Source organism: Thermobia domestica, chromosome 10 (assembly GCF_964235325.1).
Source record: "Thermobia domestica chromosome 10, izTheDome1.hap1.1, whole genome shotgun sequence".
Classification (NCBI taxonomy): Eukaryota; Metazoa; Arthropoda; class Insecta; order Zygentoma; family Lepismatidae; genus Thermobia; species Thermobia domestica.
Window position 1 is genome coordinate 48,428,627 of NC_137463.1, and position 26,780 is coordinate 48,455,406.

Genomic DNA, 26,780 nt, shown 5'->3' on the forward strand with positions numbered 1-26,780 from the left:
CAGGTAATCTATTTGAGATATTATCAAGATAATTTTATGATCTAAATAAAATTGTAGTTCATCACTAGTACTAATCACACAGAGAAAAAAGTATGTGAAGTACGTACAAACGTAGGTTACATACGTAAACCCGGTAGGTTTTGGACTTAACGTACAACTATATGTAACATACAGCACAAAACATATAACTGAAAACGTATGCTTTATAATACTTTCTGTATATGTTCCATCTATGCGTAGTTTCCGTATGGAAAAGAGAACTGTATATAGGCAATAAGGATCTCACATACAAATGGACGTATATAACATATAGCTGACGTATGTAACAAACATATAAGTATGTAATATATCGAAGACCCTTATATGTCAGATATTCTTCAGCGGCATGATGTAACATCTAAGCGAGAAAAGGCAGTAGATATCTAGCACATGGATAACGTATGCTCCGTACAGATATCCGTAGTAAATATATGAATTCCGTATATCTGTACAGTATATTGCTGTCAGGGTAATGGATTTTTCTGAGTGCAAACTAATTTTATAGACTAAAGAAACCTGGTTCTTCATCGCCAGTACTAACCAAACTATTTCAATGACCCAAAGAACCTGGAGGTTTATCGCCACTACTAACCAAATAATTCTATGGCCTACAGAACCTAATGGTATATCGCAATTGTAACCAAACTGTGTCAAACACATGGTGGTTTACCACTACTATGAGCTGAACTAATTTTATGCCTTTGTACCTGGTGGTTCTTCTTAGAAACAAACCTTTCCCATTGAAATCTGTCCTGTATCCATATTCTTTAGATTTATTTGATTTTTTTCTTCTAGAAATCAATCAATCAATCAATCAGAAGGATATTATGTATCGTATGCGATCTACAAACCTTCTTTGGTCTTGAACAAGCTTGATGTATAGTATAATCAGACTTAATACGCAAATGAAATACTTTCCTATCCAGACATTTGGTCCCCCAATTATAGCCAACGAAATAAGGCTTTTTACCTAGTCATTTTTCTTTTACTTTCATTCTTTTTCTTTTTTGCAAAAATTGATAATTATTACTTAGAACAATAATTAGGAGAAAATACATAGAAAAAATTTCTAAAATGTTAACCTGTTAAACGGCAAGTAAATGAAGTGTTGTCACCGACCACAGGCTCATTCTATTAAATTTGGAAGCGATTGGAAAAGACGTTGTTAATTTTGAACTTTGTTAACCGAGCCTCGTCTATGAAGGAACAATCTCAAGTTTCTTTCACCAGTTTGGTATGTTATGCATTTGTATTAATAAGCTTAGCTTCGATTATACGGCCATATATGGTTGAGAAACAGGGACTCTTATCACGTGACAGCAATAAGATTGATAATTTTCTCTTTATATCCGACTTTCGGGACAATCACATTTCACCTACGCACTGTTATAGCTAAGAGCTAATTGGACGAAAATTCTGGTCCTGATGCTAGGAGTGAAAATCGGGATTTTCCAGGCCGACAACATAAAAGATATAGTCAACTAAAAGAACTTTCAGTGCTATGCACGATCGCTTAGGCCCGAGACCCGTCACGTTCGTCGCTCGGAAAAGCACCCACGAAGGCGCGTGGGGTGTCTTGTTCTAAAGTGGACCTACGTTATTCTTTTGCATGTGCTCCCCTGTACGGGTTGAGCTTTCGCAAGTTCAATTGTCATTTTGTATAACTGAAAGCAAACCTTTCAGTTCAGTATCAGCGACTGTGCGATACTTGTATACGCTTCAATGTTATTTGTATTACCATATTTTTGGATAACAGTGCAAACAAAAGTTTTTCCTAGTCAATCATACATTACTGAACGAGAGCAGCAATATTTCAGTGTGGAGAAATCTGAATCATTGGTTACGGAGCCTAACAACATACTCTTGGAACTATCCAGATTGCGGTACAGGAACCTTTCTGTGGACCTTTGCATTCAATTGGAACTTGACACCAGAACCACGACGTTCCTGAAGGAGTTGACCGCACGAAGATTATTGTGAGTAAATGAAAATTTATTGACAGCGTTGTCACCTCGATGACATAAAAGCCACCGTAAATAAATGAAGTAAACGTTTATTTGTCTTTTTGTAATCTGTTAATGTTGTTTTGATGTAGTATAAATTATACTAAGTGCCATTATATTCTTTACACATTTTAGCTAGGCTTTGTGATTTGCTCCTCAAGTTAATTTTAATTTATTGTTATTTGTGACCAGTTTAGTCATATGGACATATTTTCAATTTATGGTACTTATATTTTTGTCTGCCGTCCTCCCAGCTTCGGATATGACAAGAATGTACGTAGGTATTGGAAGAAATCGTGCTTCGCCGTGGCAGAGCTGGGATAGATACGCGAGAAAGAGTGACAGAGAGAGAGAGAGAGAGAGGGAGGCGTCTACTCTCTAGCGAAGGAGAAAACAAAACGTAAATGTTATGGTCGTTTTCATAAAATTCTAACCACGACGAAGACCACAGTTTTAGTGTACACTTAATTTAAGGACTTATTAACATCAATGAGGACAAACCTTTCTCTCCAGAATGGGAAAATTGTTATTTTATTTTATTTTTATCTTTCCGGCTTATCCAAAAGCTTTTCTCCTCATAAACAAATAACTCTAATGCTTTGTTATAATAAGGCTAATTTTCAATGTTATAATCAAGTAATAAAATAGATTAGATTCACAAGAGCATTATATTATTTTACTTAACCTTTTGGTTGTGGGAAAATAGGTAGCTTCTATTCTGCAAATAAGTGATTTTTCAATCCCTTGGAACTGCTTTATTTCCCACCAAATTCGGCTCGTGACGTAAATTAGAGTTACATGCGTAGGGCCGAAACGGCATAGGGTCTAAAACCGTTACCTGCATATAATCGAAATAATAAAAATAATAATTATTTTATTATTACGCAATATTAAGTAACAATCATTTTCTTGAAGATATATATGGGAAAATCGCTATATGATCGAAACGGCGTACGGATATAAGAAAATTGTAAAGTTAAATAACTCTAATAGCTAATTAAAGCGTTTCGATACCGAGGAAATAGTAATATTTATATGATAGTTTTGGTGTTATAAAGTTTTATGTATGCTAAATTGGAGCATAAAAGCAGAGGTAACTGCAATTTAAAAACGGTCGGCGTAGAATTAGCATCTGGAAAGTTTTAATTTTTGAGGTAAGTAAATTTCTCTCTTCAAAACTAAACGAAGAAATCTCCCTTAATGTACTAATTCTGGTATACAACAATTAATACATTAGATATGTACTAGTTCTGGATGGCATTTAGTACCTCCACAAAATCCATCAACAGTTCCGGAATCCGAAGTGTGACTTACAGTGAGCCGTTGTAAACGACTTCGTTTATGCGTATACCCACCGTCGTTGCCGTGCCTTCTTATTATGAACGCACCCCCTGCTGCGCTCCTGCTCTGATTCGGTTAGATAGCATTTGTGCTTTCTAGTGGTCACCTAGCACAAGTTTGTTCGTGTTTTATGTATTGTAGTTTTTATAAAGTATATATACACGTAATACTCACCATACTTACAAATAACTAACCATAATCACTACTAAGTGATTTGGGGGAGAAACTAAATAATAACCACTATTTTATGTATACAACAATTAATGCATTAAATAACCTTTATTCCCTTAGTTTCAAGAGATAAAACTTTAATTTTTCCCAGTGTGACTTCCCTCATCGAACCGCCTCTGTTCCTCTCCGTAAAAAAATTCGAAATTATAGTTGAATAAAGTGAATATTAGTTTAAATGAAAAATTGAAATTGAAACTCAAAATATCAGAGTATGTTGTATTTTTCTCCTTTCAAATATGGATATGCTCCTCAAAGATAAAGTTGGCTTCAATATGTTTCAACTACCGTATCCTTGTCTGTCGAGTTCTGATCAGGAATATATTCTGTATACGAAAAGAAATTCAGTTTGAAGAAGCATCAAACGAGAAGGAACATCTTTCTATGCTTTAGATCTGTTTCCTCCAGCCTTCATCATCCACCACCCATATACCCTACGCGTACATTCGTTGCCGACGCTTTACTGCTTTTGCATTGGACAAGCAAAACACGCACACACACAGTCATCGCCCATATATATATATATATATATATATATATATATATATATATATATATAGAGAGAGAGAGAGAGAGAGAGAGAGAGAGAGAGAGAGAGAGAGAGAGAAATAGAGACTGTATGCGCGTTTGTACGCACACACAAACAGAGCGCTTAGAACAAAGGCGGCAAAATGGCTAAGGCAAAAGAACTCTGGGAGGCACGATGGTTATGGAGGGGATGGGTAGTAGTAAATTGAGTAAACTCGAATTGAAAGTAAATACACCGCTCTTCTGAAATGAAAACGCTTTGCCCCCATCCGTGCGCACACAAGAAGGAAGACTTCTCAAAGAAAACTTATTTCCCAACGGTGCCGGGAAAGTGTGTCGCTGAAAATTGAAAGAAAACTAATACTCACCCAAACATTTAAAACATTGATACTAATGTTTCTTCTTTCAGAAACAAGAATAATAAGAAATAAGGAAAACAGATACATTATTTTTTTAAGTAAAAGAATTTTATTTTCTAAATTTGTGAATGTATATTTTACAGACAGTTATTAATAATATGTGTTCTCGTACAATTATTTATTAATAATGTTATTTAATGGTTATTTGCAAGAAAAATGTACTTCGAAAATTACCAGTTTTTATGTTCCTTCACCATAATGCAAACTTCCTTTTATTATTAAACTAACTGAAGTACATATTCTTCGCGTGGGTCAGATAAAATATCTATGTAAACTATGGATTTGACACTAATATCTGTCATTTTGAATTATTTCTACATTTCTTGGTAACTCAATTCCGCAAGTGACACCCGGCATGCATACAATGGTAGCTGAATTTGAAAGTCACCACTAACGGAAGTATCATCATTGATCTCAGCGACGACGAAAAGTATGAATTTGACACTAAAATCGGTCATTTTGGATTATTTTTACATGTCTCGGAATCCCCCCACCCCCCGGTGACTCAGAGTCCGCAGCAGAATTGGGTAAATTTGGAAATTAATACAATCGGCGTTTCGCCATTGATCTCAGCGACCGCGAAAAGTATGAATTCGACACTAATATCGATCATTTTCTACTACTTTTATATGTCCCATTAAAGACCCCCTTGAGAACCCCTTGGTTCGAATTTTGAAAAAAGAACGCTTCGTCTTGGTCTGGGGTCTGGGGCTGGACCAAGGTATACGTGACCAAAATTTGGTAACTCTCGGTGCAATCGTCTGGTCCGCAGGCCGCACACAGAAAGACACACAATCAAACTTCTTATTTTATTTATATTAGAATTAGAATATAATATAAGATTAGAAGATTAGATTAGATAAGATAATTAGATAATAATAACATTTCAATTCACGCAAAAGTTGGGAAAAATATATCAATAAGTAAAAAGTACTTTTTTCTGAAAGGAAATTTTTTATATACATTCATTTTTATATGTATTAATATTAACTTATTTTAGAACGAATAAAGGCTAATATACAGTATATGGTACTTTTCCCAGAAGTAGTTTTTTTTTTCTGGAAGTGGATTATTATTTTTTTAAATTTATCAACAAAATTTGCATGGATGGACATATTAGTGTTTGCACAGAAGTAGTTTGTCATACCGAAAAGGGTCTTTTATGGTAAGAAATGTCCTTGTCGATGTTATTCAAACGAACAATTATCCTTTATTATAAATAGTTGTACCGTGAACTGTATACACGAGCGAAATGTATTTATTTAAATTGAAAAGGTTTTCAGCATGTTAACTCTCAAACAAAATAATCTTCAACTATTATCATAAACAGTTCTGAATCCCCTGACGTTATTTTCATGATTTTTTTCTTTTCTTCGAGTCACTCTAAAACCTTCTTGAAGTTAAGGGTGGGGTTATCCAGTAGCTGCCGACTAACTTCAACACCCGTAACAAGTTCTATTGCAAACCTGCAAGATATATATATAATCATGATTCATATAAATCAGCAAATTTCTAGAAAGCAAGGTTATTTTTAACGATAGAGCGATTTCGACTGTTTTCGGCTAAATTATTTTAATTCCAGGTGACAAACTTCATTGAGAAGCCTTAAACGAAGCACATGCTGTATGTATTAGGTATACTTAGAAAATATTGTTTTTCAGGATTAACTTCCAGACAAATTACGTAATTTTCAACATGCTTTTTCAGGTAAGTGAAGTACTTCACAACATAATTGACAATGGGCAATACGTTACTTGTCACCATTGCACTGCTGACAGTCTTTCTGTGGTTAATCAGTATGTACACTCATGTCCAAAATTATTGTCGCATGTCTATAAATATGTTGTTGAAGGAATATAATTTGATAACGAATTCGCCGAGTATTTCTTATAATGTTAGTATGTGTATAATCGGCAAAGACATGTATGTGTCAAATTTCATGTCAAAAGAGCAGTAAATAAGAACAATAAAACGAAAATAAAATTTTCTTGTCCATTTAGCAACATTTTGTTTTACTCATTCTAACTTTCGTATTTATAATTCTTTTCCTATGAAATTTACCACAAATATACATTTCCCGATTATGCACATAGTGTCAGTATTAAAAGTACCCTGCAAAGTCATTATCAAATTATATTCTTACAAGAAGACAGTTATAGATATGCGACAATCATTTTGGACATGAGTGTACGTGTTTAATCGCAGTATGTGTGTTTGCCATATTGCAAACTGAGTCTGTGTTTAAGACAATACATAACTGCTTATAGCTAGTGGTGCATAACATTTTCTCACCTATTTTCTATACATGTGCTTAAATTTTTAAATGAAACCCTACGTTGATGCCGTGCCTTCCTGACGGGTAAATTGACCCAACAGCTTTTGCAGTACCCGCATTTCCCGTTACCTCCACACAGTTTATTATAACAGTGCACAGCACATGTTAACGAAACAACTTTAAAAAAAATAGCTAATTTAATGGACAAACTAAAATAAAGTGTAATAATGGTTTGTAAATACATAAATACACTGAGAACAATCCGTTATCCGGACAGTGGTATATTATACATACATCATCATCATCATCATAGGTATTCTGCCTTTATTGGCAGGTCACTTGCCGCAGCTGAGAAGCTTCCATGCTCCACGGTCCTCCGCTAACCTTTTCGTCTTCGCGTATGATCTTTCTGTTTTAATATCATCCATTAATTGTAGTCTCCTTCGCCCCCTCCCTCTCTTTCCCGCCACCATACCCTCTAGGATGTCCCTCATGATACAATCTCTTCTTAGGCAATGTCCCAACCAGTTTCTCTTCCTCTTCCTAATAATATCTATTTAAATAGAAGTGTTCTTTTCTCACCCACCATTTCTAACACTCTCTCATTCGTTTTCCGCTCGACCCAACTAATTCTTTCCATTCTTCTCCACACCCACATTTCGAAGGCTTCCAGTCGATTTTCCTCACCTTTACGTAATGTCCACGTTTCCGCCCCATACATTACAACACTCCACACGAAGCATTTTATGAGTCTTTTTCTCAACTCTTTGTTCAAGGTCCCACAAAACAGACTTTTCTTTCTTTTAAAGGCTTCTTTCGCCATTCCTATCCTTGCTTTTATTTCACGTTCGCATTTCATGTCATTACCAAGAATACTACCCAGGTATCGAAAACTATTCACTTGTTCTATTTTTTCCTCTCCTACTTTTATATTTGACACAGACCCCTTCGTTCCAATCACCATGGCTTTTGTCTTTCTAACATTTATTTTCATCCCATATTCTTCAAAGCCCTTTCTCATTTTTTCTAACATTTTATTGATTTTCTTTTCAGATTCTGCAACAAGCGCCATATCGTCTGCAAATCTTATACATCTAATCATTCTACCTCCTACCGAAATGCCATCATCATCATGTAGGGCCTTTTTCACTATCTCTTCTAGATAGACATTAAATAGTGTTGGCGAGAGGCAGCATCCTTGTCGAACTCCCCTTCCAATTGCACTCTCTTCCGTCAGTTCTTCCCCTATCCTAACACTGACTTGTTGGTTCATGTATAAGTTTCTTATTAGTCTTCTATCTTTCCATTCCAACCCTATCTTTGTTAGAACTCCCAACAACAATTCCCAATTCACGCGGTCAAAAGCCTTTTCTAGATCAATAAATACAACATACACCTCCTTCCCTTTTTCTATAAATCTTTCACCGATCACCCTTAATAATCCAATAGCATCTCTTGTGCCCTTGCCTCTTCTGAACCCGAACTGCTCTTCCTCCACATCTTTATTTGTTCTTCCATATAACCTTCTGTTCAGTATTCGGAGCAGAATTTTAGCTGCATGAGATATGAGACTAATAGTTCTATAATCCTCACATCTCTTTGGGTTCGATTTCTTAGCCATCGGTATCATGATCGTTTTCAGAGAGTCTTTTGGCCATTCTCCTGTTTCATATATTTCATTGCATAGTCGCCACAATTCTTTCTTTCCCTTGTCTCCTATATTTTTAATGAATTCTATTGGTATGTTATCTATTCCTGTTGCCTTTCCATTCCTAATCTCGGATATAGCCTTTTCAAACTCATCCCGAAGAATACTAAATCCTTTATCATCCTCGCCTACTTCATTTTCCACTTCAACATTTAGGCTACACGGTTTATACATGCATACGGACTCCAAATGATTACTACAAAAATCAATACGGAGCATACGTTATCGATATGCTACATACGTACTGCCCTTTTTTTCCGCTTATATGTTATATCATGCCGTTGTTACATACGTCAGCTATATGTTATATACGTTCATCTATATGTGAGATCCTGACTGCCTATATAATTCTTTCGTTCGTACGAAAAGTATGTTTATTCAGAATACTTAGACGGAAAGTACGTATAAACGGTACCTTTTCAATTATACGTTTGGTATACGTTCAGTTAAGATTTACACACGTAACCCACGTTTCTACGTACGCCACATACGTATTTGTTTTCCTCAGTGTATCATACTTTTCAGTAGAGTCACATATGCTCCAATCATGTCCCCATTTATTTTTATATTAATGGAATTTACAGGTTCAACAGCGAAATATTAAATTTGAATGGACGTTTATCCAACAATTTGCTCTACAATTATAATGACTTTATCATTCGGAAAAAAAAAATTCTTGGCGGGGTAATAGCTTGGAACCCACGCACATCCAGACAGTGATTCAGCATCTCAAATTCCTTCCTCTGTCATCGTCCATCATTCAACCAAGTCTTAACCAGGCACTGAAACACGGTATATTGATACCTATAATAAATTATCATGCTAGAAATATACAAAACAAATCTTGTAGGTATGATAGATATTCACATGCTATTTTTATATGGACAAGGACATTCGCTTATAATATGAAGCTAAAAGAATTGAAAATAATAACCGAACCACAAAAGATTTACCGAGAAAAAGATATAAACATGAGCAAAACTCAACGTGATACGAAATTGTCGTTTCTCCATCGATGGAGAAAATGCACCCATAAAACAATACTTTCCTTATGAGGTAGTTCGTGCTGCTTCCGTATTGATAATAAAGTTTACGTCAACTCCCGTAACAAACATTAGTTAAAAGAGGGGTTAAAGAGAGGAGGTGAAGGGATATGGAAGCTTACGTCATTAACTCTGTTTGAAGGAGATGGTTACCATAAAACCTTCGGGCGGACCCCTGATAGCTTCAACCATAATCAAATGATACCCTGGAGATATGATTCAGGTAAGATATTAAGGGATTGAAACGGAAGAAAATCACGTTCCCAGATTAGATAAACATCTTTTCGCTGATTTGAACTCTTTGTAACCACATATAGTCCCTTACAATTTTCTACCTTCCCCTACCACTGATCTTCTTTTGTATCTTCGCTTCACCCATATATAGCTACATATCTCCCATCCCTTGCCCATTTCTGCGTATGTGGTAGCGAAAGATTTTATATATAGACACTCATGGGAAATTAAAATATAATATCAATGGAGTATTAAAAAAGAAAGAAAATGATTTTAAAATATGGGAGTAAGAGGGTGTACTAAAATTTACTTTCGGTGCACATTAGATAAATATTTCACTTAAATATTGGATTTGATAATCATTTCTCATATTCGCTTTCTTATCAGATAAATTTTATGGTCCATTAACTTAATTACCTCACGCCCTCTTTCAAGCTACTTTTAAAGAGTTACAATGATATATATATATAGGTTTATATACACAGCACTTACTGTTTGGGATTTTGAAGATATGATGCAAACATGTTATTACCAAATGAGGAACGAAACGCTGTTATTTATCTCAAAATAACGTCACTAATTCAAAGATATGTATCTGTGTAATTTATTATTTCGGTTTAGATATCAGTTGAGTGTGATTAGGAAATTGAAACGAGAATTATAATATGCACAAACTTCCACATAAAAAACCCTAACAAAATTAACATGTGATAACTGTATCTTCTTCTCCAGTAAAAACATAATAATACTCAATATTAAGATAAACTATAAAGAATCCTAGTCACTTCACATAGATATACAACGCCTGTGTACGCTGAAATTTAATTGTATCAATTGATAGGTTGCAATATTTAAGGAGTTTTGTGTATGAACCAAAACTCTCGTATATATCATCCTGTCCTACGTCAGTTCGTGAGACAAACATCATGCCTGTCCGTGTGTCCGTCTGTCCGAAAGACAAGAAGATCTCAAAAATTACTTGATCGATCTGCATATAGACACTGATCAGGATATAGATTATGAAAAGTTAGGAATTATGTACGTAAATTTATTTGATCCATCCAGTTGTTCCAAAGATATGAACAATTGAAAATCTCAGGAACCACTTAATGGAACACCATCAATTTTGGCCAGACTGTAGGGAGTCAAAAGTCAGGAATCTAAGTTCATTAATGGACGTGATCAATTAAGCTGATCCCGAGACCACTTCCGGTTTTAATCTTGATTGTTATGAAGCAAAACTGTAGTATATGCCACAAAGCTATTTTCAATAGCGTCCCAAGGATATAATCTATTTCCACTCTAGTCTATCTTCTAGAACCACAAGTGGTATCAATTTATTAATTAATAAATCGTTTCAATATTAATTAAAATATCACACATACAAACCAAAAGCTTTCTCGTGATGCAGGGATGATATTGCTAATTTTTAATTTGGAAATGTCAACATCTGAACTACTTGGAAAAAATGAAATGAAATATTTGAGTTTTACGTCCCACGGTTATGCCGGTTAGGCTAAAGGAGACGGTGATGATGAGTAATGAATGAAATGGTGGAATGAAAAAAGTGGGAGAACCCCGAGAAAACCCACGCACACGGTGTGTCCTACTTGGAAGAGAAGATACGTTTCACTCCCAAATGGGCGACTCGGATATTCCATTTATTCTAATAATGTAATGGTATCCCAGCCAAAAACTGTAATAATTAGGGCTTGGATTCGAGTTCTTTCCTAATTCCAGGAAACTGACATATTTGATTGGACTCTACAGGATTGTGGAAAAACCATATGATTGCTAGACTGTGCCTCTTGGCACTACTTGGAGGAAACGAATTTCCCTCAATTATTTGAATATTCCGATATCGACATTGAATATCCCAGTAGACTAGCTAGGGAAGTTCCCTCTATTTTCGACTGAAAATTGTCGCCGGAAAATGTTGATTTTTAAAAAGGTATAAGAGGAAGTACGACATTTACATATCATATTTGTATCAGCGATCGCATGAGTCACTAGATCGCCTGAGTGAGTTGGATCACGATTGTCCTGGTTACCCGCGACCGGCTCTCGCTTCTCAGAACCTGTGACTATAACAGATCCAGACACACCGGGTTAGAATCACCGGATCTGGTGGGTTACTGATAAAATGAGGTTGTCACAGGAAATGTCCTCCTAAGGGTCCAGAAGGAACTTTTCAAGAAACCTTAGTTAACAGTGTTTAATGGAATAACTAATCTATTGGTATTTCACAATGAACATCTGCTCCTTCATAAAGCATTGATACATATTCACTACGATATAAGGCAATCGTCCCCAACTAAGTATTTACGTGTTGCCGCTTATAGTTTCTTATAGACCAATTATCGTTCAGTAAAAATGCAAACGAAACCCTTGACAAAGCAACCCTTGATTTCTACAAGAGGCTTTTCTTTAATGAATCTCGTTTGTAACTTACATACATATAAATGTTCTAAGATAAAAATAGCATTGATAAAATCTTGACAGCCTCAATTTCCAAACGTATGCATCGGTAAGCTGATGTTACGTGAATTTTCAAATGTTTCTTGAGTGTACTCACTGTAACTTGAAGCCCTTTTATGTTTATACTAATGAATTGAAACATAAAATTACAATATCAGTTCTAATCATAATTTATTTTTTCGTATATTTCAGTGGTATTGTGTATCAGCGTTACATTGGAGATTAATCCACCAGTGGTGGTAGCAGGGAGAGAAGCTAGTCTGGATTGTCACTACAATATCGGGAATAAATCATTATATTCTGTGAAGTTTTACAAAGGACTTCGAGAAATATATAGATTTCTTCCCAACTTCAGTCCACCAACTAAAGACTTCCCACTTACAGGAATCTACATCGATGTAAGTATTCCTTTAATTGCTCTTTCTAATACATTATTGCAGAAAAATCTTATCTTATTAGTTTACGAGACTCTGCCATCCAACCAAAGATCAATGGATAATCAGAATAAGCTTCAAGTGCAGAACGCTAATATTCTCATATCAGTTACGCTGGTTGGATCAATTTCTTGATACCTTACTATGCGTACCACAATCCTCCGCCATTTGTAGCGCGGCTCTGACACTCTTCCGAACAGGGCCAAAGAGAAACACCCATTACGTGATTGGTCGAAATCTGCTCCCATTTATACTTCAGATAGGTTGACTCCTCAAGCACGTAACAATTTACTGTTATATCTAGTCTTGATATCGGACTGTTAAGGTACGCTTACCTCTTCCCTGCAATATTAGGAGACATCCCATCACTAGATATCAAATACCATGGTTTGAGCACAAGCCAGCAGAGTCAATACAGCCAATAAACTGCTCAAGTTCCGGCTCTGTCTATCTCATCTTACGGTAAAAGTACCATGAGCAGATAATTGATGAAAATACTGAAGTGATGGTGGTTGAAACAAACGTAATATTGTTAGACTACACTGAAATTAGCAAAATGTAAAAAGCCTTGGGAATCGTATTTTAGGTTCTTTTATATGGCTCGTTTAGCGCAATATAAATTGTTGGTCATTACATTTTTTCATTTTTAAGATAACTATCTGCAGTTCTTTTCAGAGCCTAGAAGATTCATGTCCAGATATTGTAAATAGCTCTTATATTGTAAAATAACAGTGCTAACTTTTCCATGTAGTTAAGGGTATCTTGTGTTTCTTTCTCGTATAAACTTTGTGTTCCTTTCTCTTATTACTTTATAATGCGTCTTGATTTCATTGTGCTCTAAATGTCCTACATATTAATGGTGAAAAGTCCGTTTTTCGAACGAAAAGAATAAGGTTTATGGAAACTATGTGAAATATATGTAATATAGTTACATAATACTTGTTTACGCAAATTCGATTCCACTGCAATTACCAGGTACTTCATCCCTTAGAGGTCACGGTTTATAAAACATCATTTTATCGTCAGCCAAAGGTGCATTCCAAGGTTTAACGCCTAATAGCTTTGGAAGTTACGGAAACAGCAGAAAAAACTTTCTGTTCCTCTCCCATCATTTCTTAGGAATCGTATTTTGTAAAATCGCGTTATATACACAGTCTATTTTCAAATAGATTATTTTTATAAAATTCTAAGGTATAATATTGTCAGAGAACTGATAACTGTATATATATATATCCTTCTTTAAAAAATATCCTTCTTTAGGGGTATTATTTCTACATTCCCTGTCTGATTTACAGCCAAGACACAACAACAATATTTATTTTAAAAAATCAAAAGATTCTGCGCATAATAGTTTCGTAGATACGGAGAGCCAGCAGATTTACTTTTATATAATGCTGGTTGATATCTTGATATTGCTAACCAACTTCCTGGTTTAAACTTATGTTTCTTCTTCCCATCATTTTGTTATATGTGACTCTGGAGTACCTGTTCCTACTTTCAAAAATTTTACCCTCGATTTCAAATGAAAGTCAGTATCATGTCTTATACGCTCGCTTGCAATAGAATATTTTAAAAATGTACCTATCTTTCCCACAAGTACAAAACTAATTTTGGGAAATTAAAACCTTATGTATTTGTTTTACAAAATTAAGTTACTTTGGCAACATGTTCTTTGAGTGATTAAAATGACAGGAAAAAGATAAGATGTATATGTATACATGAATGTATATGAAGGAAATATAGTTAATCTTTGACTATGCCGACATAAATTGAGAATTATTTATTTTAAATTTGGCACAATTGGAAATTTATCAATAATTTAATGGAATATTTAATAATTTAAGTTAATGAAATCAGACATTCCTATAGGCAAGAGTTCAAGTAAGGGAGTGCATGTTTTACAATCTTCTTCTTCCCCTCACTTTCCCCTTCAGAATCTTTTGACGCCCACGCTTAAGAGCCTGAGTACGCTGGTCTGTCTTCACACTCTTCTACCTGATTTTTCTTTAAGAACTTGGAAACTCGACAGTATTTTATAGAGATGTTTTCGGGATATCAGCCAGGTGAAGTCCGACGATAGAGCCGACGATTCAAGAACCTACATCGTTCTCGTCTTCAGGGCGATTCTGCTGAGACCAATTGAGTTGAGTTGATGTTGAGTTTAACATCCCGTTCAGCAGCGAAGCTATATGAGACATGAACCTACTGATTAACGTGGAGTCTGAACCATATGAGCTCCCGCCGGGAATCTAACCCGGACGCGTACGCTAACCGTTTAGCCACGAAGGAGCTCTAAATGATGGGCAGTGCGAATCTTGGTCCGCAATAGGGTGTCGAGCCGACGGAAAACAATGCCTATTTCCTCAGGAAGCGGTGAGTGTTGAGTGATTTTATTTTCACAAACTCTATCTTGAAAGACACAGAATTATCTCATAAGACTATTCTGTGTGTTATAACTTAAGTCTCTGGTGTCTTCTACTGCAATTGGCGGCTCTAGTCTATGATTGCTTGTTATAACACCGCTGGGTATCCACAATCACGACGAGCTTCTCCCTGGTGGTGCATCTTACAGCCTCCCACTAAAAATTGTTCTCTCTACTGCTTCGCTCACTCGCTGAGATCAGTTCGTGTGTACTATAGCCTATATAGGAAAGGTAAGGGTGGGTTAAGAACCGTGTCTCTTATTGGATGGTCTACAGCTTGACGCTCATTGGTCGTATTTATATATGCTTTCTTTATGACTGGTGGGGGGGCGCGGTGGCTCAGTGGTAGAGCGTTCACCTCTGGTGCTTGGGGTCCCGGGTTCGATCCCAGCCCCCGCCAAGTGGACTTTGTGGTGGACAAACACCGTGCTCGTGGGTTTTCTCGGGGTTCTCCCGTTTCCTCCCACTTTATTCATTCCACCATTTCACTCATCTCTCATTATCACCGTCTCCTTTAGCCTAACCGGCATAACCGTGGGACGTAAAACTCAAAGATTTCATTTCTTTATGACTGGTGTCCATCTCTGGCTGAGTTAAAATCCTGTATCCCTGTTGATATTGTTGGGTTCTTATAGTATGGCAAGATATTATTTAATTATCCTATCCCAGTGGTTTGAGCTCTCTGAAATAATTTTAGTGTCTGAGAATAAAATTCTATGTCCTTCCGTTACATTATGTTCCGCCAGGGCTTTGCATCGATATTCTATTGTTCGTCCTGTTAGTCCTATGTAAGTTTTCCCGCATTCGCAGGAAACACTGCATACTCCTGGTGTTTTGAGACCCAAATCGTCTTTAACTGGACGTAGTAGGTTTCTGATATTCGATGGCGGTCTGTGTATGGTTTTGATGTTGTGTCTCTTCATGATTGTTGTAATATTTCCAGATTGTTACCCAGTGTAGGGCAGGACTGCGATGTTGACTGGATCTCCAGATTCTGTGGTGATCTTTTACTGGAAAAGGTCCTTTTTAGAACCAATCAAATGTCATCTTCCTTGTAGCCATTCTGCAGTAAGGTCTTCTTGAGATTTGCAAGTTCACTGGAGAAGCTTTCTTGGTCTAAGATGGCTTTTGCTCCAAGCGCAAGCGTGCTGATGACTGTATTGCGCTGTTATTTATGGTGAAAGCTGTTTCCGTTAAGATAAAGGTCAGTGTGAGTAGGTTTTCTGTAAACACTGTGGCCCAGACTTCGATCAGGTTTGCGATGAATGAGGATGTCTAGAAATGGTATGCAGGCCTTATAGCAGTTTTCTGACATAAACCTATGAGTTTAATCTTTAATTGATTGAGTTTATACTGAAAAATAGAATTAATTTATTCAAGTAGGATTTCATGCAATTAATTCTATAATAAATAATATTTACTGAAACTTTTAAGTTCATAAAGTGCACTGTCTGTCCTTGTTTGGGTTGTCTGTCCTTTATACAAGGATCAGGGTTTTCGAATCAATATTACATTTAGCCTACAAAATCTCTATTTAACAATGGCAAGGGAAATCAGAAGAAGCGAAAACCATAGTTAAAGAGACGAAGAAAAGAAATTCAAACCAGTTTCAGAGAAGAGATGGGTTTGTTAGTGGACGTCCCTAAGCAAGACCATGGCAATACGAACGATGAGAACACTTCAAGCAGGTTTCTTGCTGACCACGAAACTGCCGCCAGAATAGCTGGTGTGGATTTGAACTCGATAAAAACATTTCAAGATTATTCTGTAGGCAATTTCTAGTGGCCATGAAATAGATGTGGAGAAATTTCAGAACTTCGTTACTGCCACTGAAGAACTTTAAGTAAAACTATATAATTGGTACTCGATGACTTCAGTTCTACATAAAGTTTAGATTCATGGCCCACCAATCTTAAAATATGTTATTTTGCCTATTGAGCAACTCTGAGAGGAGGCAGATGAGGCTAGAAACAAATATTTTCTACTTAGAGGACGCAGTTCATCAATAATAGCAGCCATCTTCAATGAGCGACATCCTAATCGCGTCCCTCAGCCAAAAGGATAATTTCGATTCTTTCCTCTCGAGCTAATATCCCTTCCTACCTACAAGAAAAAATACAGTCAGTTTCCATCTATAGAATGCTCTACACATAACAAAATTTAAACCTGAAAGATATAACCTATCCTAAATTCATTTACAACTTCAAAACCGCTGCAGATTTTGAAAAACTAATGTTACCACTGGATTTCTCTTCGAATGGGGATGTTGTTTGATATGTCACATGACCATATTGCTGTTTAAAATAAACAAGTTGATTCCAATATGGTGGCCACCAAGATGGCGGACGACAACCATGTCATAATATTTCTTCATACCACCAATCCCAATTGACTTCAGATCGACTGCATGTACAATTTCTCAAATATTTAGCCCGATCCAGAATTTTATCCACACCCTGTACAGTATATCTAAAAAGTATATTGCTGTTTCTACTTTATGTTTATGTTACTTTTTATCCATTATTTGATGTAGCAAATGTTAATTAATAGCAAAACAAAAATGTTCTCGTAAAATGTTTCAAAGCATTTACCATAGACAGTTTAAAATAATGAAAAAATAATTAATACACAAGATAATGTAATTTCCCTGATTTTCCTGACTGTTCAAAACTGCAGGACCAGGTTTTGGTTATAATGTGTCTTTAAAACTGTAGATAAACACAAATTCATTTAATTTAATTGATTATTTTATGATATTAAGTGGTAAACATTTTGTCCGGGTTTCAAGACTACATACTCTACTGTGTGCTGGTAGAAGTATTTATTTCCTTCCATAAATTCCAAATTTTCCTAACATATTTGCACCCGAGTTTGCATCTGAAAAACTTTCAAATTGTGAGGAACCCATCTGGAACAGACCTTTGTGAGCAGAAGATGTTGGTGTAGAATATTCCAAACACTACGATTATCAATCCTTATTTCCTCCTCTATTTGAGCTCCTCCGTGGCTAAGGGTTAGCGTACGCGCCTTTGGCGCAGGAGACCCAGGTTTGATTCCCGGCGGGAGCTCATGTGGTTCGGATTCCACGTTAATCAGTAGGTCAACGTCTCATATAGCCTCGCTGCTGAAAAGGGACCTTAAACTCAAAATCAACTCAACTCCTCTGCTATTTCTCTAACCTTTCTTCGTCGATCGGACATTATCAATTTTTTTACAATTTCCATGACTTCAGGTGAAGTTGCTGTTTTTTTCGACCATTATTAGGCTCATCTTCGATATTTGTTTTACCACACTTAAATGAGCTTATCAATCAGGTTACCTGTCGACGCGACAGTGCATCATCGCCAAGCACTTCCACCAAATTTTGATGAATTTCATTAACACTGACGCTCTTACGAATGAAAAAGCGAATCACATGTCTCTATTCTAAATTAGTGTTTTCTGGGTTTTGCTAAACTTGTGCACTTGTGGAGGCTCTGGTGACCCGGTCACTTGACATCTTGTTCACCTTTTTAAATATGCTTGTCCTTTGTGGCCAGGTTGCTTACATTCACCTGAAAAAGAAAATAGAGGTAATTAAACGACTTTCACAACATCCCTCTTATTAATTAAGAATTATTTTATACAAACATAATAACTATATTGCAATAGCATTTTTAATCCAGATTTGATATTTTCAACTTTACAGTGGTGAGCAATCAAGGTAATAACGTCATTTTGAGCTTTAGCTTCGGGTTGAGGGATTGAAGTTCTCAACTGACATAAGAGTTTCATCTTTTTTAATAGTATTTTAGTATACGATTGGTTAAAATATATGTGTTCGAGGGATAACGAGGGATAACCTTACGAGGGATAACTACCGCTGTCCTCCCGAAATGACGTCCTTGATTGAAGGACTTTTCTTATTATAAAATGTTGTATTGGTTAACCGGTTATCTACTGATACTTAAAAAAAATAACAATATTTTAGATTCCATTTTTAAAATTCTTCTTCCATGTTAAATTTTGTTTTGTGTGGACGCAAAATATGAAATGATCACTTGTGAAGGAGGGTAGCCAACTGTTTTCGCTATTGATAATAGTAAGAATAGTATATACAACTTATTAGAGGTAGAACCAAAGATGGATTTCAAGACATGATTGACAAAATAGTTGACACTAAGAAACAACATATAATGGAAATCAACATTAAAAAAATCTAAAGTCATGAGAATATCCCGTGCAAAGCGGCCTTGCGGGTCAGAGTAGAATAACAGAATATAAAGAGGTCGATCACTTTAAGTATCTGGGAAAATATTGAATTAAGGAAGAAGTTGATCAAGTGCTCTATATGGAGCATTGAAATGTATGGGATCAGTGACTGGGATACTACGAAAGTTATAGAATAAATATTTAGAGAACTTCGAAATGTGGTGTTGGGGGAAGATGGAGAATACAATATGGACAAAGAGAGTAACAAACGAAGATGTTTTGAAATGGATAGGAGAGAAGAGGACATTTCTAGCCAGCATTCTTCGCAGGAAGGCCAATTGAATTGCACATATATTGCGAAGAAATTGACTTACATCACCACAGAGGGAAACATGGAAGGGAAGTGAGGAATAGAAAGAAGAACACAACTGATCCATGATTTTAAAAATTGAAGAAAATATTGGGAGTTAAAAGAGGAAATTGATGATCGAGAAACATGGAAGAAACATTTCCAGGCCCAAACGTAAAATAGATTAGAAAAAAGAAAAGAAAAGAAAGAAAGAAAATACGTTATTAGTCCCAGAACCTAATGACGAAATGAAGAATACTTAATAATAATATAACTACTTCTATGAGGATGAAGAGGTAGAGCGAGATAAGACGTATGTGTCCGTGTACAAATGAAGTTCTTTAAGTTGTAAGTTTCTAACACTTGAAATCTAGCATTTTCTTTTGTGACTTACTAAACACGTAAAAACACTCAGTATCTAGTTTATGTTAGGATTTAAATAACTGGGCTTTCGGCATCAATGGTCATTTACCCGTCACATATGAGGGATGACGTTCCTTGGCAAGTACACTGTCTGGGGAAAGGGGAGGAAGAAAGGATTGGGGAAGGAAGGAAGCGGCCTGGAACCTATAAGTACGGTTCCAGCCCAGCATTCGCCTGGTGTGAATGAGGAAACCCCAGGAAAAACCTCATTCAAGATGGCTGGCCCGAAAAAAGCTTTTAATACTTTTTCGACCGAGTGCTCCAACCGGGAATCGAATCCAAGACAGCTCGCACCTAAGGACTCTCAGTAGCGTTATTTCAGATTCTGCCATCAGAGGAGATGGAGGAGATGGCCCCCCGACATAAGCTTTTAGTAATATGTTATTAGTATACAATTTATTGAAAATCACATATTTCTCAAAATCATGGGGGGGGGGAAGCAACTGTCCACTGGCTTCCCCAACTAACGCTCCTGCTCATTCTTCAATCCAATAGGAACATCATATAGGTCTCATCATATACAGGGTGTTTCAAAACAACACAGAGCGTTTGGGAGATAATTCCTGACACCAAGATGAGACAAAAAGTATAGACCAACCTGGGTGTTGTAGGCTGCCAAAAACACGAAAGAAATAAACTTTCCATAAAGGTCCATGACTCGAATAATATTGGACCTAACGTAGTCGGGTCAAGACTTCACTTACGAACTAATATGCCATATCCAGTCAACTATGTTTCCGAATTCTGCGTTACATCCGCAGTAATTTTTATAAAGATAGTTGGTGAGTACTTCAAATTATATTCCCTTAGAAAAACTCCCTCTATAAAATTTTTCGCTTGAGTACCTTAGGATTCTAAAACATGGATAATTGGATAGGGCACTTATTAGTTCCTAAGTGAAGTCTTGAACCGATTACAGTAGATCCCATAGTTTTGGAGCTATGGAAAGTTATAGTTCATTTTTAGATGGTTTTCGGCAGCCTATACCTCCGAAAGAAAGCATTTGTGCACCCAGGTTGATCTATACTTTTTGTCTTATCTTGGTGTCAGGAATCACGTCCCACCTGTTTTTGTCGTTGTTCTTTTGAAACACCCTGTATAAATGTACCAGTTTGAAATAAATACTCATCATTAACTGGGATTATTGAAAGCTTTGACTGTAATATGTATTTTCTATAAGCAAAAATTTGTTTGTTAAGCAAGAGAAGAAAATTCTGCGCAAAATCACTATCCGCGTTGTCACTATTATAATCTTGTTAATTAAACTTGTCAACTCAGTATTACAAGTTCGTTAATTAATTCGCGTACCGCAAAATCTCTTTGTCATAATATGAACACAAGCTATTGAAAGAGACAAAAAAGAAAATAACTTTCCTGCTTTTGTCATATTAAACCTAAATTTTTAATTTATTTATTTTTTCCTGCTAACTGGAAAAACATTGGGTTTACTTTTTAATATTAAAACTATTAAAGGTGGATTTATGAGACAATATTACAATGTTATTATTAAAACCAACAATGTGTTTGTTGTATGTGTGTGGTAGTTACGAATTACTTGACTTTATATATATATATATATATATATATATATATATATATATATGTGTGTGTGTGTGTGTGTGTGTGTGTGTGTGTATGTGTGTGTGTGTTTATTTTTAAAAAAAAATTGATATCACGTAGTACGTGTAATAGTTTTTTTGTCAAAATTGTGTACCGGTATATATCTGTCTGTATGAAACAGGAGACAGGAAAAAAAGTAATTTTTATGTTTTAAAACTTTCCCGTAATGCGGTTAAATGTTTGCTGACCTACGAGGTGATGTAATACTGTTAATGCTGAAAGAAAAGAAGGAATAAAATATTCTAAAAATATGTTTCTATATGTTTGAGAGAAGCAATTACAATACCATACCTGTTTGAAAAATAGTTAAAATTTCCGAGTTGCGAATACATGTTGTAAAAATGATTTTTTTTTTTTTTTTTAAGTTTTACGTCCCAAGGTTATGGCGGCTAGGCTAAAGGAGCCGATGAAGATGAGAAATGAATGAAATGGTGGAGTGAAGAAAGTGGGAGCCCGTTCTCGATAGTAAATCTAATTAATATTTCATATTTAGTGTTTGTGATATCTTTCTTTATTTCCATACTATCAAGTTGTCAGAAAAGTCATAACGCATTTGGTCTATGGTATACAATATGTATTTTATAGAACAAAAATACACTTTAATCAATTATATACTATATTGCTTCTTCTGCCCAACAAACTTGCACCATCATTGAGGAAGCTGCAGAACTCCACGTTCCACCTGTCTTAATTCGCGAAAAACTGAAGAAAGGTGTTGATTTACAGCTTTGTCACAATTGAATGTTATACCACGCAAGAACTGTTAAATAGACCGAAACAGATGGGAACCTGACGGCATAAGGTTGAGTAAGTATAGTGGGTGTGCCAACACATCCCATCCAAGCTCCAAACGTTTGAAACTGGTAACCAAACTTGTGTGTGGTTCCGCGTTGTCGTGATGGAACACGATTCTTTTACGATTCACGAGTTCTGGTCGTTTTGTGGATGATGGCTTCGTTCAAGCTGTTCAATTGCGGATAGTACGCTTCGGAATTGATTGTTTGGTTCCTAAATAGAAACTCAAAAATCATGGGTCATTTAAAATCACGCCACAGCGAGAGCATAATCTTCCTCTGATGAATGTCTGCTTTTGATGTCCTTTGAGGCGGATCACCCTTTCGGGACCACGAACATTTGCGCACCACATTGTCACGGGCTACACGATCCACTTATTACCAGTTATCAACCGCTTCAAAAGGAGTGGTTTTCGTTACGTTTAATAAGCATTTCGCTTATGTTTATCTCTGCCATCCAATGACCTTGTTTGAGTCCATGAGGAACCCATACATTGAGCTTGCTAATGTATCCAGTTTTCTTCAGATAATCATGAGAAGTTGAGTAATGAATGTTCAATGTTTCTGCAGTCTCTCGTGCCGAGTAAAAATAGTTCGACTAAATTAATACCTTTCGTTGCTCATCCTCAATCTCAAATTGGCCTTCCTGACCGAGGGACATCGTTGAGATCAAAATTACCAGCACGGGATTTCGTAAATCAGTGTTGGGACTGACGTTCGTTCCACAGGATTGTCGCGCGTTCTTTCCTTTCCTGAATGAAATAATAAAATATAGCTTAAATGCAACTTTTGGTCTTCCATCCTCCTAGTGTTGTCAAATTTATTCAAATCCTAGCGTTGTTGTCCCTTATCCTAATGAGCATAATTGTGGAACGTTAAAATTTCGTTTTTTTCATACAGGAAGTGATAGAAACTAACAATTGTGATTTTTAATTTCATCGCTATAGAAAAAGTACGTGAATACAAAGTGACAACGAGTTGTTTGGAATAAGATTTAACGTTTGAAGAAAAGTTACCATGTTCAGTCTCATCTAATTACTAAAATGAAAATAGTAGAAATTTACAACCACTTCCGCTTACAATTTGGATCTTCATAGAGGAAAAATGGTAACAGATAAGAGATAAGCTGATTTGTGTAATCAATTTATCATTAAAACAAGAGGTATGATCTCCTCTGTCAACCTTCTTTCCAAAACGTAAGTAATAGAAATTAATGATTTCACCTTGATCGTCGTAGGACCAAAAAAAAAAAAAAATTAAAAATGTAACAAATAGCCACAAGTTGTCTTCTAAAGAATCGATTCAGCTTCTCAAGAAAATATATGATCGTTAGCCCTGTACGGAAACCGAAAGGGGTAGAAATTTATTACTACTTCTTTACCGATTTCACTACTGATTTCCAAGGAACAATAACAGTGAGAGAGATTGACAAGCTGTTACTCGCAATCAATTCCTCTTCTCTATAAAAGAGTCCATATTTTCTAATAACCCTCTTTTCAACCGGAAACGACAGGAATAGCCCCAGTTTCGGTTTTAATATAGATCATCGTGAAGCCTGAACGGTAATAGATAGAGAAAAGGTATTTTCTGCAATAGATTAAGTGTCCCAACAATATATTCCATTTCTACTCTAATCTTTTAATTTGATCCAGAAGTGGTACAAATTCAGTATACTTCCGGTTTTAACATGCACTAACATAGAACAAAAGTAGTACAAGATAACAAGAAGCAGTTGTCTTTGAATTAATTCAACATCCCAAAAATAGGTCTTGTAACCTTTTTTGTCCTATTAAAACCGGAAGTGAATTAGAATTGTATAATGAAATATGTACTATAAGATTTAACATGTTTCTTGTATGAGAAAAGCATGTTTACTTCGGTCTTCCATCTTGAATTTTAAAGAGAACAAGACTTTAACCAAAATTAACCAGCCTTTTCATACATCAAATGTGGCAAAGTATTAAGAACTCTAAAATTTAAAATTGCGATATTTTACACGCGGACAGTAATAACCATAACATAATCTGCACTCTCTATTACGTGTGCTGAATTTATAAAATGTTATACCGTGGGTCAATCGCACAATATTCCTCAGAAGTAAAACAATTGTTATGGTTAACTGTTCAGCCGCAGAATCCGAATTCTATTAAAGAAATAAGTACATCATATATGGATCCTCATTGTTCTTAAAAATAAAGAAATATTCCTTTGTTTTAACTTTTGTTAATAGCTTGTTCGTTTGGAGTTTAGCGTCCCGTTGAGTACCGAGACTAAATGAGACGTTAACCTACATCTTAACGTGGAATTTGAACCATTTGAGCCCCCACAGTAATCAAACCTAGGTCTCCCAGGCCGAAGAGACATGTGGTAGCCATATGGGGGATACGGTGGTCCAGTGGTAGAGCGCTTATCTGTGGTGCATGGGGTCGATCCCCGTCCAAGTAGTCCTAAGCTTGTGGTGGATAACTTCGTGTGGTGGATAACTGCGTTTCCTCGGGGTACTCACGTTTATTCCTACATTCTCATTTCTCTAATTTTCCCATTACCATTTACTTGCATAAATAATCTCTTACCCTCAGCCAAAAAGGGCATAATCGTGTGACGTTAAACTGAAATTTTCCTTTCGTTCTGTCACGAAAAAGTTCTTTACCTTATGTGTCTCTCCGACATCGGTGAAAGCATCGTACAGCGACTGTACATGCATTTAATGAATAGATCTACCAATGTACGCTTGGAATAATAACAGGTATTGCAGTTTCAAATTGCTATCCACTTTAGATCCCTTGCAATGCACCATCGTCTGATTACATCCAATTACGAGACCGGTTAATTAGAACTTAATGCGTGTTCTACATACAGTTCTGGCTTACGTTACATACAAAGCTTATCGTCATTCGAAAAGCACTATGACATACGACTACAGAAGAAAAACCAACGAGTTCGGTGCTGTTGACTGGATGTAAGGGCGTTGGTGCGTTGTTTTGTATTTATGAAGGAAACAAAGGAGAAAATGGATTTGGATTAATATACGTAAAATAAATAGGAAAAAAGGGCAGAAAGATATGAAGAAAAAAGAAAAAACAATCTGACATGAAAATCACGTAATAAATAATATAGAGTAGAGTGCATGTACTAACAATTTTCTCTGCAGCTAGATTGGTAATGGACAGAGCATACCATGTATGTTCCCATATTTTTCATCTGGCAGTATCTCGTTATCTCTCCATATGCATACCTACCTACATTCATACATGCACAACACAAAATATGTGTCCATGTTGAAATCACATTTTTCTTTTCTTTCTTTTTTTAATATACTAATATTACACTTCGTTAACTAACAGAAACTAATGCTCAGTAGCAATGTTTATTACAGAACGACCGTAATGAACTAGACAAGATGCATAGTTATGCTGTGTTAATCTGTTTAACTTCCGTCCGTACCTAAAGTCGAATTTGAATGACTTGTCATTGCAAGTAGGATGGTCTCAAAGGTTTATAAAGTGGGGGTCTAGTGGGTTAATATACCTAATGAATAAGTACGATGTACCGAATAATGATATGCAATATTAGATAGCTAGTCTTGTAACAGGAAGGTCCCGGACTCAACCTTCAGTTCAGTATTTTTAAAGTATTTTCCGCTTGCCTGTGGTTACCCCATTAGTCTTGTGTCTTATTCCTTCAATAATAGAGAATATAAGAGGCAGAATGCGTTTTCAAATGTTAATAACATACACAGGTAATATACGTCAATGTAATATACTGTATTTATTTTTCAGTTTTGAGTACTACTTTGTACGGTAAGCCTTAAAATAAATATGTGATACATAGATCTATTTGAAAAAATGCTACTGGAAACAAAATACATAGACCAATACAAACTAATACAGAGACCTTTATAAATGAAATATTTTAGTTTAATGTCCTTTAGGCTAAAGGAGAAGATAATTAAGGCAAGTAAATGATGATGGAAGAGTTGGTGGAATGGGAAAGTGGGAGGAGATGGGAGTATGTCAAGAAAACCCTCGGAAGCAATGTTGTCCACAACAAATTTGCTTGGCCCCACGTTCCAGAGGTAAACTCTCTATCACTAAGTTACCGTGTTCCCTACAGAGATCTTCACAAAATATTAATGCCGTTACTTAACTAAATTCATATTTGCAAGGCTTATTGGATTAGGAAAAGTTGCAAATTTAAAGTGTGTAGCAAACTAAGTTGACGCCCTTATTCTTGTGATTTATAATTAATTT

General features: G+C 35.9%; 1 protein-coding gene across 1 annotated transcript in view; it reads left to right on the top strand.

Annotated features, from left to right (window-relative positions):
* LOC145662477 (uncharacterized) overlaps positions 1-26,780 on the top strand; it is a 443,342-nt gene that overhangs the window by 178,275 nt on the left and 238,287 nt on the right. The window contains exon 2 of the mRNA XM_081728083.1: positions 12,489-12,694. Coding sequence (XP_081584209.1) covers positions 12,489-12,694 — 206 coding nt within the window. The remainder of the gene's footprint in view (positions 1-12,488; positions 12,695-26,780) is intronic.